The 19,544-nt window shown below is 43.4% G+C and overlaps 1 protein-coding gene across 2 annotated transcripts in view; it reads left to right on the forward strand.

Annotated features, from left to right (window-relative positions):
* Nucleotides 1-19,544, forward strand: part of MGAT5B (alpha-1,6-mannosylglycoprotein 6-beta-N-acetylglucosaminyltransferase B) — a 218,547-nt gene that overhangs the window by 76,335 nt on the left and 122,668 nt on the right. For both annotated transcript variants that reach the window (XR_010025196.1, XM_063120366.1), the window contains one exon: nucleotides 10,566-10,710. Coding sequence is in view for 1 of the 2 variants with exons in the window: in XM_063120366.1 (XP_062976436.1) it covers nucleotides 10,566-10,710 (145 nt within the window). In the remaining variant the exon portion in view is untranslated. The remainder of the gene's footprint in view (nucleotides 1-10,565; nucleotides 10,711-19,544) is intronic.

The raw sequence follows: 19,544 nt of genomic DNA on the forward strand, positions 1-19,544 counted from the left end.
TCTCTCTCTCACACACACACACACACACACACACACCGATCGCTATGAACTTTGCTTCTATGTAAACACATATAGGGATAGGATCGGGCTGTCCTAGTTTCCTTTCCACAAAGACAAACTCCTTGTCTTCTTATAAACATGACGACCACCGCCCCACTACCTAAAGAAGGGGGGTGCAGAGAGACCCATCTTATGCTTTTCAATGGGGGCAGCACAACATGACGGCCTACCCATTCTCCTCCTCCCAGTCCCGGGCTTCCCTCAGTCCACCCCTCTCCAAATTGCCCCTGACGGGACCAGTCCCTTTCGCCCCACCTCTAGGCGCAGCCTAACCCGCCGGCGCAACTCCCAGGCGCGTTTGTGTCTTGGCGGCCACGTGGCCGCGGCGGGCCAGCGGCGGCGGCGGCCGGCGCCGCGCCACAAGCAGCGGCACTTACTCTGCCAGCCAGCTTGCTGTGGCTTGTCCTCCGCCCGCGTCCGCCTCGCTTGTCTTGCCATTGTCGCTGCAGCTTGTGTCCCCTCTCCGCCTCACTTCAACCGCCTCTTCTTGTCCGCTGCACCTGTGGCTGCGCTGACCCGGCCAGCGCAGCTTCCAGGCGCGCGCGGGAATCATGCAAGTTTTCAGCTGCTAGCTGGGTCTTGCGAGAGTTCCCAGACCCAGCCAGCAGCCAACAACTCGCATGATTCTCGCAAAAGTTGGGGTTAAATTCAAGCCGAAAAAACGGCTGCACGCAAGTAAGGCGGCCGCGGCCAAGTCCCGGTGTTTCATTGGCCCACTCCGGATCCTCCGGATCCTGCGTGTTCCCCGGTGGTTACCGGAGTAAACCGGTGCCTATAGTCAGCCTATTTTAGACGCCAGGTGAAGACCTTTTTATTCTCCCAACATTTTAACAATCTATAAATTTTAAATAACATGGTTTTAAATTTGTAATTTTGCATTGCTGCTCTTTTTATCTGGTTGAGCTTTTATATTGTATTTTATATTATGGTTTTATACTGTTGTTTTATACTTTGAATGGTTTTAATTTTTGTGAACCGCCCAGAGAGCTCCGGCTATTGGGTGGTATAGAAATGTAATAAATAAATAAATAAATAAATAACAACTAACTTACAGCATTTTTCATGCTGCTGTCTGTGCTTTTATCCTATGCTGCTGCTGCTGCTCTTCTCCTTCTCCTCTTCCTTCTCCTCCTCCTCTCTTCTTCTGCCTTTCTGAGTTGCTTAACCCAAGCCAGATCTACACCAAACAGGATACGACACTTTGAAAACAGTATGAAAACTGTATATGGAGTGTGTCCTGGGCCCCAACAGTTGTCACTACTGTTATGAACCATTCTGAAGCAGTTCTGTAGATCCTGCCCCAGTCTCCACTAAAATCCACGGCAAATTTTTTTGCAGACCTGGAGCTTTAATAAAATGAACCCTGCAAGTTGGTTCTGTTTCCACGGGCTTTCTTTGCAAATATTCTGCCTGCTGGAGGCTATTATTTTCCCTTCCTGATACAGTTCTGGGGGTTATAATCCAGACACAAAAGGAGGCAAGGCACAGACGGTGCCTGTGCTTAGCCGTACAAGCTAGCTGTCACCTTTTCAGCTAGATGCATGTTTATTGTATAATTAATAGCTGCTTGGCCTCTTCAACTCTGTAATCCAATGCAATGCACACCACCAATTCCAGTCCCCAGAGTGCATTCCTAAGAAGGCGGGGCTTTGGGAATGGATTCTTCAGCTCCTGCGTACCCTGTAGTCCAACGTTCTGATTCTGAATGCCAGTAATGAAAATGCCAGTGATACCTTGCTTATGACACAAAAGGAGCGGTTTTATGACTTCTCCTAGGGCAGATCGGGAAGAAGCATATTAGAGTGGCCCCTTATGGACCATGCAAAGAGAGTGCACTGATTTGCATGAAACTTGCATATGCTTATACATGGCTTGCATCTAAAGGTGTCATTTTCCTGATGGGAGCAGTTTCATCTCCAGAACTGGGAATGGGGCAATTCTCTCTACCCCTTTGGCTGCCTGCACATCTTAAAATTTGCTGTGGAGGGCTCGGAAACCCTTTAGAGCATATTTTTGGGTGGCAGGAGGGCTGCTGGAGGGAGGAGACAGGGAGAAAGTCCCATTATGCTAGCAGGCACCTCCTAACACAACGTTAGATTTAACTCTATATGTATAGGTGGAAATTTTAAAATAATTACTATAATTTAAATAGAAACAGTACTTTTCACCATAGTAGGGAAGAATGTGACCAGGTGATCCATGTGCCTTGTTCAGTCTCTTGTTCAGGTGCTAATAACTGTTGATGGGAAACTTCCAAGGCCCAGACTCTTCCAAATGTGTCCACTAGGGTTTCTTGTACAGCACCAAGCTTGACTGGAGGGGTGGGTTTGGGGATAGCCTTGGTCTACAGGGATTCCATGTCACTAGCCAGATACTCCATCCAATACTCACCTAGTTTTGTTTTACCTAGCATTGGGCACCTGGGACAGGATTGGGATTCTGTTGGTGTACCTCTCTCTCTCTCTCTCTCTCTCACACACACACACACACACACACACACACACACACACACACACCCTAAAAGTCTCCCTGTCTTAGCTGACTGAAGTATTGAGGACTCCAAGGCTTGTGGTCCAGGGGGACTTTAATATTCATGCGGAGGCTACCTTGCCAGGAGCAGCTCAGGATTTCATGGCCACCATGTGAAGCATGGACCTGTCTCAGATAATACCTGGAACAACTCATATAGCAGACACACACCTTGGACCTGGTTTTCTGTGCTTGATTGGGAGAAAAGGATCTGTGACTGTGGGAACCAGTAGTGACTTCAATGGCGTAGACAGAGTAGTTGGTTTTCTATTTCTGTTGGTGTTTGTTGTTTTTAGGATGTTTTAGCTGTTGCTGCTTTTACTGGGGGGTTGGGGTTGGGTCGTATCAGGTTTTCTTATGTGAGTTTTTATTATTGTATGCCGCCTTGGGAGAGTTCCTGTCCTGAAAGGCAGCCAAGATATATTTTAATGAAAGAATGAAATGGTTTTTACTGAAACTGTCCTCTATTGTTCATGCCTCCATTTCCACCTCTGCGGCTCACCAAACTGAGAAACTTAAATACATGCTTGTTGCAGTGTTTTTATATGCAAGATACTGGGACATGAAGTGAGTTATTTTGCTATTGAGGATGAGTATTTTGTACAGCTCCAGCCACCCCATTCTTTTCTTTCAGCAAAGCTGTTATTGTTTATTTGGCATCTAAAAGTTCTACCTGGGAGCCAGATAATTTAATGGTGTCTATTCCGCATCATACATCACTGCCAACTAAAGAGAATCTGGAGCCGGAAGTTACTGTGTGATTTTACAAATGATGTATGCAGAAGGACATAGCCTGGGGCAGGCCTATGCAATGCTGAGAGTTGCAAGTTACCAGTATCCCTTGGGAGAAAGTTAACTGGTAATGGGTTTGTATATACTGGAGATGCAATACATTAAAATCCTCATAGACACAATGTGATGACCTGTTTCCCCCATGCCAGTTCATGAGGATTGGAGGTTGTTCATCTTTTCCAGCAAAAGAAATTGCTTTGATGAACTTTGGAGTTCGAGAATATCAGAAATCCTCCATCTTGAAGCTGGGGCAGAGAGGGATGCTTGAGGATTTTGTTCTTTGTGAATTCTGATATGAACTTACCTGATCTGTACCAGCCAGACTAATGTGCAGATTAGAATGCAGTTATCCTTTGAATTTCACATTTCTCCAAATTTTGTGGCACAAGTTCTTGGTTCAAAGAAGTGTACCAAAATGTGCATTAAAGATTTATTTATTTATTTGCAATATTTGTTTACCACTCCACATCTAAGATTTTGGAGCAGTGTACAGCAGATAAGATAAAAGAATAAAAACACCATATTAAAATAATTACTATTTTTTTAAAAAAACTGAGTTCTGATCAAACCGAATTCTGATTAAACCACAGCCGGTCACTCAAGAAACGTGCATATTTTAGAATAAAAGACATTTAGAAATGCATACTTTAAGGTATGCATTTCTAAATATATTTTATTTTGTGAGGAAATATAATGAAACATACATTTTTAAATTCACATTTTTGTGTGGATTTTTTAAAATTGCAAATTAAATTAGAAATGGGATGGAATGGATTTATGGATGGATATATGTAAAATCTACATAGGCCAGGAATAGACTGATCTGTCCATACCTGATGGCCAGTGGATAATGTGAAGCCTGCAGGCAGAAGGCTGCCTGTGAGGCATGTTGTGTGACTCATGTATCAGCCAGATACCGAAGCACTGTGGAGAGCCACATGGATGTGGCTCCCTTGAATTTTTCCTAAGTTCAAAATTCAGGGTATGATCTTCACCATGATGTGCAACACTGTGAGCTGATATTCCTGAAAGCATCTGGAACCTCCTCACCCCAGGAGGATAAGTCTTACAATTAAGTGAAAAGATGAATTGGAAGATATCACATGCCCGACATGTTTTGCCATGTCACCCATTTTAGGGGCCAAACCATTTTGTACCACTTACAGTGCAATCCTATAATGCCTGTTCAGTAATATGTCCCATTGAGTTAAATGGTGATTACTTCCAGATAAGCAGTTATTGTATTGCAGCCTTATTGTAGTGATTCAATCATAGCATGTTTCAAAAACTAAACTACTCTAGTAAGTGGAACAACTTACCATATCGGACTAAAATCTTTTCACCTTGAGCATTATTTTGAGATTTTTGCATCCTTTTTTGTGGGGAGTGAGTGAGTCTAGACTTCTTGGTTCATCAGATTTTTGGGTGGGATGGGCGGGCGGGCCACAGTTTAGTGGTAGAAACACATGGTTTTCCTGCAGAAGGTCCCAGGTCCACCAACTCCAGCAGGGATAAGAAAGACCTCTTCCTGAGATGTTGGAGAGCTACAGCTGCTAGCCAGAGAAGGCAATGCTAGCCGAGATGGACCCAATGGCCTGACTTGGCAATGGCTTCACAGTTCAACTAGTCACTCTATTCATTTCAGTTAATTCTGCAGAGAAGAGTTCTGAAGTCGTGGAATGTGCTCATTACTATGTCGGAATTCCAGTAACACAAGGATACTTTGGTCCTTAACTAGCGTAAGACATACTTGGTTGGGAGCAGTGTCATCTGAAACTGAGTTGTGCAGTTGGATGATTTTGCTAACCACATGTATCTTACACAACTCCCCTCATTTCAGTGGGGCTTTTGCAATAAATATTCCTGGAGGATCACTCTTGCCTATAATAGCTAGATATACATCTTCAAAGTAGGAGCTTGCTTTGCTTAGGGTTGTTATGATTTTTATGTTCTCTGCCTTTAACAGCTGTATAACAAACATGTCTTCCCTACTGTTGAGCGTGATGGAGGAAGCTTCACCAGCAGATTTTTGCCTCTTCAGCCAATAGAGCTTTTGTCCCGTAACTATGCGTGCGCACACACACACATACACAAGGCAACTCTAGTTGTGACGAATGACAAATGTCCAAGTATTCATACATTCAGAGATACCAAAGGAGATGATATTGTAATGAGATTGTAGTTAATTGAAATGACCTTTCAGGAATCCTGTTCAGCCCCTGTGATTCTTGGTTCTAAGACTGACCATGAAGATGCTGTTGCACTCATGCCCTTCTTGTGAGGCTTCCCATAGGCATCTGGCTAGCCACTGTGTGAACAGAATGCTCGACTATGGGCCCTGGATTTGAGTCATCGTGGCGCATCTTATGTTCTTACAAGGTTTGGTCCGGGAAGGGTTAATGGAACCAATACGACTGCTGGAGATAACCTTGATGGCTTTGACAGAGTGGTCAAGTAACCTGCTGTTGTTAAGGAGATGACTTTGAATGGATGGGCTCTTCTGGAAGGGGAGAGCCATGTGAAAAGCAAGATTTAGCACACAAAAAAAAACCCCACTTTCTGCCACCTCCAGAGATGAAACCATGAACCGGTGTTTCTGTGAAGAAGCTAGCAGGTTTTGGTAGGACCGGAAGAGAGACACAAAGAGCCCTATGACACTTGTGGTGCCCCTGGAAACCCGCTGGGAGGCAGTATTTGTTGGAATGCATTTAAGCTTGGGCGCTCCCCCACCACTTCTGCTCAGCCTGTATAGATGTGTAAATAAACCATACCTATCACAAACACGTCTGTCAGCAGTCTCTCCAGTAACCTCATTGCAAGGAAACCAAACTCTGCATAAAAAATACTTGTACTCCTGGAGTTCTCACTGCTCAGATAATTAGGATGCAGAGGGTGTGTGTGTGTGTGTGTGTATACTGTTTGTTTTTTTAAAAGCACAAGGTATGTCTTTTTCGAATATTTCCATTAATCCTTTCTCTTTGCCCTTGTGCTTCTGCTTTTCTTTGTCTAGTGTCTCATTTAGACTGCAAACATTCAGTGAGCTGTATTTTATTCCGTATTGAATTGTGGTGCATTCAATGCTATTTCCTTGTCCCTGACTGTCTTGGATAGCTTAAGGCAAGAAAGATACAAATAAAAATTAATGTATGAGCATCCACTCGAGAGACCTGGGGGCTATTTATGAGAAAGTTTGTCCTGAGATTCACTTCCTCTTCTGATTTGTTTACGCATTCAAGAATTGAATCAGGGGAGAGGGAAGTGCTTTGCTCCCACCTCTTGGGGAAGCTTGAGGGGGAATGGTCAGCCTTGGCCCAAGTCGTGGGAGGGCAGCATGGCCATACCTGTTTAAGGCTTTCCCTTCTCCCTCCATGTAGCCTTCAGAGCTCCCTTGGCAGTCTGCCCTGTTTGAAGCAATGCAGGAATTGCTAGTTGCTCATGGAAGCCTAGTTCAAATTTGTTCTGGCTCTCTTGTCCTGATTGGCCCAGGAAGGGAGTTTTTCCTACTCTGAACTACCAACTGGAGGAGGGATAGTTATTCTGCATTTGGCCTGTTTGGCTTTATTTAGCTTCCAGGCAGGTACAGTGTAAGCTGGGGAGAGAGAGGTTTCAAGGATGAACTTATGAGCACCCCTGAGGCATCCAACTGATGAAGTGTGGCTTAAATAAATCAGTTTCAATGGACAACCAGTTCTAGGTTGTTCATTGAGGCCTAGTAGGCCCCTAGGTTGCTTACTGATGCACAGGAGGCCTTGCACCGAGGAACTCTTGGGTGATGTTTCATTTGCTGACCCATCACACGTTTACCATCTTGGGGGTTGCAGGTGCTAACACCAGCACAACCTCCTCTGCACACCTTTAAGGTGTATGTGTAAGGAGACATTGGTTTAACTGATCTGAGGCATGGAGCTAGGGTGGAGGTACCCCACCAATGGAAGACACTCTCTCCCAGCTCCCACTTTGGTAGATGGATTGCCCACATTGAAGGATAGAAGTGAGGCTGATAGCGAATTAGTTAATTCTGATGCAGATCGAGCCATTGTAATCCATAAAGTTTTGGACTAGTCCAATACACATTGTTGCTTTGTTTCTTCATCCCATGTATGGGAGCAGCAGTGCGTAATGTGTAAATGAAGCAGGTGATGCTTTTTCCTGGTTTGGATATAAAATGATGGAGAAAGCTCCACCTACTTAATTTCTGCATGTCAGGTTGCTCTTAAAAGGCACTGGAGCAGAGCGGTAATGCAGTCGGCAAACCCAGAAAAAACAAGGATTCATAATTATCTTCCATTTCCCCCAAGAAAAGTAATCATGTAACAAGGTTATTATCTCTGGTGAGTGGAGTTCAGTTTTAGAGAAAAATGTGTTTTGAAATACTCAAAATAGTGGGCAAAAATGTTTGGCTGACTGGTCTTATAAGAACATCAGAAGAGCCCTGCTGGATCAGACCAAGGGTCCACCTAGTCCAGCATTCCATTCACACCATGGCCATCCATCTGCCCATGGGAATCCCACAAGCCCAGGACATGAGTGCAACAGCACCCTCTTGCCCATGTTCCCCAGCAACTGGTGTACGTATTTCAGGGCTAGGCAATGTGGTGCCTATGGGCATCAATTTATTTATTTATTTATTTATTTATTTAACTGTTTGCTTTATTACATTTCTATACTGCCCAATCGATGAAGTTCTCTGGGAGGTTCACAACAATTAAAAACATAAAATACAATATAAAAGTTTATAACTAAAAGTATAAAAGTAATAACCAAATAGAACCCAGCAACAGTGCAAAGATTTAAAATACAGTCCCAGATTTAAAACAAAAACTGAAAGACTAAAATGCCTGGGAAAATAAGGTCTTCACTTGGCACTGGAAAGAGCACAATGTAGGTGTCAGGTGAGCCTCTGTCAATCATTCCGCAACCAGGGAGCTAGAACAGAAAAGGCCCTCTTGCTAGTAGCCACCCACCTGACTTCCTTTGGTGGGGTTCTCAGAGAAGGATTGCTAAGGACGATCTTAGGGCCCAGGCAGGAATAAATGGGAGGGGATAATCCTTCAGGTAACCTATCCCCAAGCCATTTAAGTCCTTGAATGTTAATACCAGCACTTTGAACTGGGTCTGGAAATGGACTGGCAGCTAGGGCAGATGGTTTTTGCCGATATTGCAAATGGAAAAGTACTGGCATAATATGATCATGTTGGGCAGTCCCTGTTAATAATCTCGCTGAGGTTTCCAGACACTTTTCAAAAGCAGCCCCATGTATAGCACATTGTAGTAATCCAGACAAGAGGTTATCAGAGCATGCACCATGGACATCTTTCTTGGTGCTCCCAAGACCTACCCCTTTCACTTAAATTTTTTAAACACATTTTCTTATCAGTACCTGGTAAAATAAAGACGACAGCTGATGTCGTCTTTATTTCCCACGAATGCCTCTGGGTTACATGTTGGGTCTCAGAGAGATTTTTAGGAAATGAAGATGGAAAGAGCATCTATGGGTGGTGATCCAGAGTGAGTGAGAGAGAAAGAGATGGGGAGAATGATTTGGCTGGCAGAGTAGTAGGGGGCAGGGAGAGAAAAAGAGTTTGCCTTCTATGAAAGGGGTTTCTGTTGGCACTGAAAACTGTGGGTTCAAAGGAGTTGATTGGTCTGTTGTGGCTCAGCCTCCTACCTCTGCCTTCTACACATTCATTTGGGCAGGTTTTTTCTTTCTTTTTTGTGACTAGCTGTGCCTCCCATGCCAGGCAGTTTGTGGTTGCGCCCAAAGCAGTCCCTCAAATTGCCAAATATCTTCTTTGCATTGCTTGGAATGTAGCTGTAAGTGGCACAGGAGCCTTGCCCAGAAATAAGCTGGCAAGCAAAATTAAGGGCCAGTGAAGATAATTAATGTTGATCATTACACTGCGGTAGGGATGGGGGTGGGGATATGTTTGAATCCTGATTCCATGAGCCCTCTTAATCAAACAGCCAAGGAAAAGAGCCTCTTCCCTTAATCTTGGGAGGTTGGGATACCCAAAAATTCAATTCCAGATTGTATTGTATTTATTTATTTATTTATTTCATTTTTATTCTCGTTTTCCAATCCATCAGTGAAACGTTCTGGATTGGTTTTGCCTGCTTGAAATTGAAATATTGATTTAGGAATCCTTTCGCCCTCATATGACAAGCCACACTTGCCAAAACTTATTCTTCTACACAACTGTGAAGGTACATGAGGACTGCCCTCCTTTGCATCAGGTCACCCTACCCCACACTTGATCCTCAAAAAAGATGCCCCTAGGTTCAACTGCCAGTGCTCAAGTTAGAATTAGAGTTAATTTCAGCACTAAAAGCTAGAGTTGCTACATTTCCAAGAAAATGAAATGTACTTGGAAATGATCACAATTAAATGTATGCAAAAGGATTGTTTACTTTGAGATGGAGCTAAAATAGACAGAAGGATACTAAAAACAACAACCAAGGTAAAACACACCAGGTGGCATGCTGGTCAGTGGCTGGGGGTTTCAGTGCATTTACTCCAGACCTGCCCTTAATGTAATCAGTTCTGTATTATCAAATTTTCAGCCATCATGCTTAAGATTAGAATCTCACTGTAAAAATATAATGCAATGAAAGCTGATAATATTTGTAATGTGATCCTAAGCATATTTACTAAGATGTAACTCCCACTGAATTCAGTGGAATTTACTCCTAGGCAAGTGTGCATAGGGCTGCAGTCTAAATGCAAGACACCACTGAATTGTTGAAATGATTCACCTTTTGAACAATGTTGTTCACATGTCATACTGTATTATTCACATTCAAACCACGGGCTTCCAGGAGCAAAGTGATGAGGAGTGACGTTGGGCCAGTTTTGAACCATGCCTGTAATTCCTGAACTGCCTTTCCGCCTTCTCCCACCTCACTGTGACCCTTTTCACAGTAATCAATGCACATCATTCCAATCTGCAAGTCAGTGAGGCAGGTAGGTAATTTTAGATTCCACTTGCTGGCCTCAGCATGTGGCAAGCCAGCCCTGCTGTGTTTGCAGGCCCTCCTGCTCATTCTGCTAAGTTGGGCCCCAAAGTCCTGCCCTGAAGTACCACTGCTGCAAGTTTGTCTGAATGTGTTTTTGCTGCCTACTGAGTACCACTGTGAAATATCCTTCTCTTCCATTCTCTTTCTCTTGCTTTTTTGCATGGCTGCAGTGATGGGTGCCATGGAGTCCCGAGGGGTGCTGAGGAAAATGAGTGATATGCTGGAGGTGATGGTGAAGAGGATGGACGTGCTAGCCAGGCTGGAGAACAGCACGGACTTCAGGAAAGGGGAAGAGATGCATTTCCCGACTGACAGGTTAGTATCAGTAGGTCTGAAATGTTGATCTGGGATTCACTAATATCGAATCCTCTTCCTCTGGACTCAAGAAGTGAGCTAACACCATTTTTTGCATGTGTAATTCACCTTGATAAAGGACTTATTAGTCCAAATGCCACATGGTGCTATTTCTCAGCACACTAATAGACCACAGGCCTATGTGCAGCACATTATGGGATCAGCAGTACAGCTTAAATCATTAAAGTGAGCACTATGACCCTCTGTTCATAAAACTGTCATATCGCTTGCAACCAGGGAAGAGGAGGTTACCTTTGAGGTTGATGATGTAATGGAAGATTATACGGTACATGGCGTGGAGAAAGTGGATAGGGAGACATTTTTCTCCCTCTCTCATAATACTAGAACCCAGAGTCATCCTTTGAAGCTGATTAGTGGGAGATTTAGGACAGATAAAAGGAAGTACTTTTTCACACAACGCATAGTTAAACTATGGAATTCACTAGTACAAGTTGTAGTGATGGCCACCAATTTGGATGGCTTTAAAAGGGGGTTGGATAAATCCCTGGAGGAGAAGGCTATCAATGGCTACTAGTCCTGATGGCTAGGTGCTGCCTCCAGTATCAGAGGCAGTAATCCTATATACTGTACACCAGTTGCTGGGGAGCATTGGTGGGACTGTACTGATGCAATGTTGTCCTGCTTGTGGGTTCCTGGTCAACAGCTGGTTAGCCACTGTGTAAGAGTGCTGGACTAGATGGACCTTGGTCTGATCCAGCAGGGCTCTTCCTATTGTCTTCCCTGGCCTTCAGTGTTGCTCACTCCAAGTGGAGGGAGAAGGATAAACAAAAGGACCAAGAGGAATAGGTGTGAAGTGCAACAGCTACACCACCTCTTTCTGCATCGTTAACATTAGTAAGGTACATTTCTCCAGGCTGAGACCATCTGACAAGTCAATATATTCACATCACTACCAACTGATTACACTTTTTGGATCTTTCAAACATTACAGATCGGAGGCTTCTGAGTTACAATCCCAAACATAAAAATATCCAGGAGCAATCCAACAAAATTATTTATCCAGTGGATCCGATCCAAGTCTAAACTCTAGACTGTACGTGGGCACCCTTGGATAAGTTACTATCTCTCAGCCTCCAGAAAAGGACTGGAATTAAAAATGCTATAAGTACTCTAAAATGAATAATAACCACCATGCAAAGAGTGGGCTTAAAATAATGATTGGAAGTGCAATATAGTTTTTAGTAAGGCTAAAAATGTCAATTACTTTGTATGATGGATTGACTATACATTTTAAAATATAGAGTTTTAATTTGATTTCTGCTTGATCTAGCTCTTGAGAATGTGGATGATTAATTTCTGATGACTGTGCAATTGTTAACAATGGAAATAACATATTTTATTTGAGTTGGGCTCTTTCATGGAACAAAATTAATATCCAAAGTAATTAACAGTACAATCGTTTAGTCGAAAGAAACTCCCTCCCCTCTCATTCGCACTCATTATCCTCAAAGTATTATGTGTATTCAGACAATAATTTGACTTGCTTACTTAGGCTCAGTACAGTGGCTGCAATCATGAGAAAGAGAGTTGGGCTTATGCCTCATTGAAATTAATGGGGCTTTATTCACAACTATCTTATCCTGTTTCATTTCAGTGGAATTTCAGTGCAACAAATTTCTCCTGGGTTGAGGCCAACGGGCTCTCTGGCCTCATCTACACCAAGCAGGATATTGCACTATGAAAGCAGTATGAAAGCGGGATATAAAAGGCAGGAGCCACACCGAGCAGGATATAGTGGTATGGAAGCGGCATATAGTATGTGTCAATGGGTCCCAACAGTTGTCAGTGCACTTCAGTACTGCTATAAAGCAGTAGTGTGGCTCCTGCCTTTTATATACCACTTTCTTACCACTTTCATTGTGCAGTATCCTGCTTGGTGTAGATGAAGCCTCAGAGACTTGGGGGGGGGGTAGTGTTGTAGAGCCAACACTGTTGTGTGTTGGCTCTACATGGTCACTGGTCAAACTGATTTTGCAGGTTTTTCTAGGACTTGAAGCCTTACTCTGGAAAAACTCAAAATAGCTCCCTGATGTGCAGCTGCTTCTGCTGACAGAGATGTGTGTAAGTTTTAGACTGTCATAGGCACTTATTGGATAGTGTTCATGAGTATTACATTCCTGCCTTCCATGCCTTGAGGCAGTGGTGCAGCTAGGCAATTTTAGACCTTGGACTTCATGATCTTATGGGGGCCCTCTTTAGATGGCCTTGTGTATTACTTCAGTTGTGAAGTACGCAACCAACACTTCTCTTCTCCCCCCGCCCAACATTCCACGCTTTGCAACTGCTTCGCCATTCCTGATATGTTAGAGAAACAAAAAAACAAATTGCTAATGCTGATTAAAAACACACAGATCCTCTGAGCATGCACAGATTCCCATTCTACACTAATATATATGTATACCAACAACAACAACAACGGACATGCCCAGCTGAATGTAAAATGCTTTTTAAAAATAATAAGAAAGTAAAAATGCTGAAGAGACCAGCATGCTTTTGCTGGCCCAGAAGCTGATACTGTTTGGCCCAGTCCCCATCAGCTGGCACTCTCTGGGTAGCCATTGGGAGAGTCATGGGGCCCTGGACTTCAGACCCACAGTCCAGCCCTAGCTGCACTAATGCCTTGAGGCATTTTCTTTTCTTTTTAAGGGCTTTAAAGAAATGTCTGCTAGGGTGAGTGCTTACCTACATAAGCATTCACGTGGGGCCTTCTCCCCCACCCCATAGTGCATGGTTACAAGAATGACAGCACAATCATATGCATGTCAATAATAATAATAATAATAATAATAATAATAATAATAATAATATATTGATTGTTTTCTTACCCGCCCCTCCTTTGGATTGAGGCGGGGAACAACATAGAATACAAAAATATTATTTTGTATTTGTGTTTTTAGATTGTCGGTTGTTTTTATGTTCTTCATGGTTTTAATTTTTGTGAACTGCCCAGAAAGCTTCGGCTATTGGGCGATATAAAAATGTAATAAATAAATAAATAAATTATAAAATACATAAAACTGATTAAAACCTATAAAATTAATACATTATTAAAATAACAGCCAGACATCTTAAAATTCGACTGGGTAGGCCTGCTGGAACTCAGAAGTAAACCTCATTGGGTTAATTGGGGCTTCTTTCCCAGTGAGTGTCCATACAACTGTAGCCTGAATTTTGGATCTACAAAGCCTTACATGGCTCTGGACCACACTAACTGATGGAGCGCCTCTCCCAGTATGTATGAACCTACCTGTACGCTACATTAATCATCTAAGGGCCTCCTCCAGGTGCCTCTTCCAAGGGAGGCTTGGAAGCTGGCAACAAGGGACAGGGCCTTCTCAGGGGCGGTGGTTCTCTGTTGTCTCCCTGATGATGAGGCCCACCTGGGCCAACATTGTTAACTTTTCGGTGCCTTCCTCCTCTTTCAGGCATTTGGCAGCATATGATGAGGTTTTAATAACGTCCTGGATTTTTCTTATTGTTGATTTTATTTTTTTACATATATGTGCATTTCTGTGTGTGCTGTCTGTTTATATGCTTGTATATTATAAACATTTTTTATAATATATTTTTATGGTTTTTATCTTTGTAAACTGCCCATAGAACTTCAGGTATTGGGCAGTATTTAAATGTAAAATAGCTATCAAATACTACCGTACCAGATCAAATACCAGAAGTCAAAACTGACCTCCGATGTTGGATATTGCATATTCAGCAGATATTGGACATCAATAACTTTTGAGAAGGGCTTAGGAGGTAAATGTCTTTCTGCTTTAGCAGCCAGCAGTCACACATAAAAAAGAAGCAGAAGCAGACATAATACAATACAGCTCCATAGAGAGTTTCCAGAGGTGCTAAGCTGCTTATTATCGTAGTCTATGCAGTCTAAATCCATGGTCCTGCTCCTTCCCAATTATCTTATTTTTCTTTCCCTCTATGGCTTGTAGTACAGAGAGAGCTTGGCTGCTCACCATTAGTTCTTCCAATGGACAGGCATGCTGCTAAGCCACAATAAGAAGGGAAGCACGTAATAAGCCCTTGGCTTTGGGCTTCATTCCAGTTCAACGGTCCAAGCCTGTTTTTCAAAGAGACAGAGACCAATTTCCTGTTTAATACAGCTGCAGGCTGCTTTGAAGTTAAGTTTTGATTAAGTTAGTAGCAAATAACTGGGTGGAGAAGTATTAAGTTGACTGCTGTTATCCTTTGGCAATCTCTCCTCCCCTGCCCCTGGACTTTTCTCTGCCTAGAAGCGGCTGCCCCTAGATTAAATGTCTCCCTGACTTCCTTCCTCTCTTCTATGATTTCTTCTAATCTTAGAAAGGGAAAAGGAATGCTTCCCTTTGCAGACTAGGACCGATGTTACGATTAGTAAAGGAGGGGAGTTACCTACAGTATATGAGGAGTCAAGCTAGCTTTGGATAAACTTTGGGGTACTTAATATGGTAGTAGGAAGACAAATGAAACATCACATTAATGCACCAGACATAACTCTGTTCAGATGACACGCTAAGCCACGGTGGTTAAGCATTTTGAGCTAAACATTATGGCTTAGTGTGTTGTGTGAACCATGACTTAGCATGTCATGTGAACCATTCCTAACCATGGTGGCTACATAAACACGGTTTAAACACACTCACTAACCATTTGCTGCAAAAGAGTTAGTGGCCTAACCATGGCTTAATGTGTTGTCTGAACAGGTCCATAGACTGGCAGAAAAATACTGTGTTTATTTGTTTTTCTAAATATCAGACAAATGTCCACCACCAACAACAACAACACACACTTGAAATAAATACAGGTTGAAGTTTATGAAACTTCTGTATAGCTAGAAGAGCTCTGCCTTCAGTTGATTTGAAATAAGTTCTCCCTAGCCATTTGTTAAGTTGCAGGTGTGTTTATGGGATGCTTATGAATATTCTCAGTTCTCAAAAATGTCAAAGACTGTCAGCATACCAGCCGGTGTGCTGTTGGTAGGAAGGGGGCATGCAGTGCTATCCATGTAATGGTCAATTCCTAGACCACCTATGTAGATGTCTGCTTGCTTAGCTGTGAACATTTATATACGGCTTTTCAGCTGATGCTCCCAAAGTGATGGACAAAGCCAAACAAATAAAAATAATGTCAATATCTGAGAAGCACTAAAACAGCAAATATAAAACATCAAAACAGCCAAGAACAGCAAAACAGCAGGCTTTTTAAAACAAACAAACAAACAATAAAGGGTTAACTCCCACATGTTGTGTGTGTATATGTGTGTGATCTCATCGGGGAGATCATTCCACAGTTGGGGAGCCGCCACCGAAAAGGCCCTCTTCTTGTTGCCATTTATTTAAATATTTATTTATTAGATTTTTTATCCTGCCCTTCCTCCAAGGAGCTCAGGTTTTGTCCCTCCCCATTTTGTCTGCACAACAACCCTGGAAGGTCTGTTTGGCTGAGAGACGGTATCTGGTCCAAGGTCACCCAGTGAGGTTCCTGGCAGAGTGAGGTTTTGACCGCTCTGCTAGCAGCTGTTTCAGGAGCACCGTGCCCATCACCAAATAACATCAGGCACTGATGTCTTGCTATCAGAGCAGGAAGATGTGGCAATTGGGGCTCCTCCTTCTGGCCAAGCACTGCATCTGCTACCATCGTGCTTCAAGAGGGACTTCCCTGGCCATCTGTGTCCAATATATGTAATTGAATACTTTGTTGTTGGGGAGAAGAGGCATGTCTGTGTTGCTTCTGGGCACAAGGTTTGTAACTGTTTTGTCTATAAACAAAAGAACAATATCAAAAGTGACCGTACAATGCCCTGAGAGTAAGGTGGCTAATTTCAGTTCAGGTAAAAGCCAAAAGTGTATTCATCCCACCTACCTGAGAAATGCCTAGTAAAGTGGCAATTAGTTAAAGAAGCATCTCTCTCTGACCTGCTAGACAGTTGTTCCTCTCCTGGCCCGTCTGCTCTTAATAATTAACAACCAGACCTGGCAGGGTCAACTTCAAACCTAACATCTCCGTGGGCTGATCCCAAAGTCGCAAATAATTAGGCCCTGTCCCCTTGTGTCTTCCTAGAAGAAGAAGAAAAGATCCACCTCCAAACAATGACCTTGTTGGAAAAGACAGGCTTTCCGTGATGGGTTTTTGTGTCAGATATTACCCATCCTAGAGAAATGCTGTCAATCATATTTGATACCAAGAGGCAAGCGTGCTCTGTAGCCTAGCCATGAAGTCTTAGGGCCAACTTGGCACATTAATGTAACACTGAGCCAAAACCGAATAGTCAAATTCTCCTGCAGTTTCTCCCCAAACCCCTAAATTGCTTGTTCTGCTGATGCATTTAATCGTTCTGTGTTTACCATTCTTCCTTTAAACTTTGAACACTCTAGCCTGGTGTATAACATAAGAAGTACCTGATGTGCGTAGATGCTCTTTACTGGCCTAAGTAGAAGTGGGTGCTGGGAGGATGGAAGGGCTCCTGTTCGAAAGGAAGTGGAGTGGTGGTAGGGAGCCACAGGCCAACCCATTGTGAACCCTTTTAAACCACTAGGGGGCTCCTATGCCGTTTGAGAAAGAATAGGATACCAGTGGCTGGTGATAAACCGCCCAGAGAGCTTCGGCTATGGGGCAGTATATAAATGTAATAAATAAAATAAATAAAATAAACTACTTGTTTTTGTGGGGGGAACCTAGAGGAAGAATTCTTACACCCTGTGTAAGACCCTGTATAAAAGGGGAAGGGGATGTCAATTCAAATTTCTTTAGGGCATAATCCTATGCATGTGTAGACAGAAAAAAATCCTGTAACTCCCAGCATGCCCCAAGCTGTGGAATGGGTGGGTGGTAAATTCCCAGCCTCCTGATTCCCAGAACTTAGTCCGGGTCTGCCATTGCACAAGTCATCCAGCTATTTAGAGCTCCATCAGATGAGTGTTTTACTGTACGTTACTGGGCACTCACGGATTTTGCAGGTCTCTCTCACGACATCGTCTGCCTCCTGCCCCTTCTAGCCTTCTTCGTGCCACAAAAAAACACCCCAGTAAGTCCGCCTTGTTTTGAAAGACGGAAGTTGCCACTCTCTCTTGCTGTGTGCAGGGAGAAGCAGCGGGATCAAAATGGCCCACTGATTGGGCCGTTTACTTCCTCTTTCAAAAGAGAAAGTAATGAGGGACAAATGCATGGGCGGAGAAGTGACAGTAAGCAAATGCGATTTCCCCCTGTGTGATGACACTCTTAGAATGCCAGGTTTGTGGGGGCATCCATTGCCAGTTGCTAGACTGCTATTGGGGCTGGGACCTATTTCTCTTCGATCTCATTTTTTCATTGAGTTTTTTTCATGGGAGCATCCTGCTGAGTGGTTGAAGTGGCCTGGAAGAAACAGCTGCAAAGTTCAAGCCTGGACAAAGGAATGGTTGGCTGTTTCCTAGGCCGGATCTACACTAGTCTTATACCGTTGCTAGTGACCCTTTCTAACATGGTTCTCTGTATCGTTTCTCTGTATCACGGGACACACTAGCGTGACTTACGTTTCGCTGCAACAGAACTTCAGGGCACATGGTTCTATTGTTTCCGTTGTTCTCCCTCTTCTGTGAGAGCTGCTGGGTTTGCTCCGCCCACTGCCTGCCTCATTCCTAGCCGGAAGGGTAATAGTCATAAGCACACACAAATCCCCTCCCAAAACAACTTAATGCAAGTTCCAGGGAATTGCCTGAATGCATAGGAGCCAGCCACTTTGCTGAAGCTAAGCAGGGCTGGGTCTGGTCAGAGTTTGGATGGGAGACCAAATTGAAAAGTTTTAGCAACAGCCCCATTTAAGCCCTGCTGGTCATGAGTTTTGGACTTTGGACCCTTGTTAATTTTCCTGCAGGGAGCTACAGCGATCCTTTGAGCGCTCCTCAGCTCCTTTGCAAAGAGGGGGGAAATGTTAAAAAAAAAGTCATAAAACACAACCGATGACCCAATTTGATTCAAATTTGGTATTTGAATTACAGTGCCAATTTTGGTGTCTTTATCTATAAAGCTTACACAGATGTAAGCATTTGTTTAAAATCCTGCTCCTGCGCCAACAGCAGCGGCTGGGGCGAATCTTTTGCAAAAGGAGCACAATTAACGCTGGATGCATGGGAGTACTTCACAATCAAAGCAGATTCTAAGGTGGAAAACTTCTGAGTCCTTTGCATGCAATTGTCAGTGATTGCACAGTATAACGCTGGTGTGATTTATCTGCTGTAGCAGATAAGATAGCAAACGGGGCGAAGGAAGGAGAACAGGAAGTGGGCGGAGCAAACCCAGCAGCTCTGAGAAAGGGAGAGGAAAATTACCGGTAGAACGAGGCACATGAATCTGTAGCCACGCTGGAACTAAGAAATAGAACCTGTAAGTACAACTCATTTGCAACGTTGGAGACCCAGGGTCACGTGACGCTGTGCATCACAGTAACCCATTCAAAACATTAGAATAACATCAGTGTAGATTCCCACCTAGACTTTACCCATTGTTCAGCTGAATAAGTGAATATTACTCTTTCCTCTGCTGGCTGGCAGGCAGGGAGATCCAAGCTAGACCCTCACCAACAGAGTGTAGTTATTCCGGGAAGTTCAGGACATAGATGGGGGCCACTTCGTCAAGTGATTTAAAATCACTTGAGCTTGAATTTGTCCTATTCTGTCTAGCTCTCTTGTTCTCAGGGACCAGGAGAACTGATGCTGGCAAGAAACTTCTTAATTCTTTGAGTGCTTAGGTGTAAACATATGCAATTAAATAGTGTTATTTTCAAGGGAACCTCTTTTGATGTTTCT

Source organism: Elgaria multicarinata, chromosome 3, assembly GCF_023053635.1.
Source record: "Elgaria multicarinata webbii isolate HBS135686 ecotype San Diego chromosome 3, rElgMul1.1.pri, whole genome shotgun sequence".
In the NCBI taxonomy this organism is placed as follows: Eukaryota; Metazoa; Chordata; class Lepidosauria; order Squamata; family Anguidae; genus Elgaria; species Elgaria multicarinata.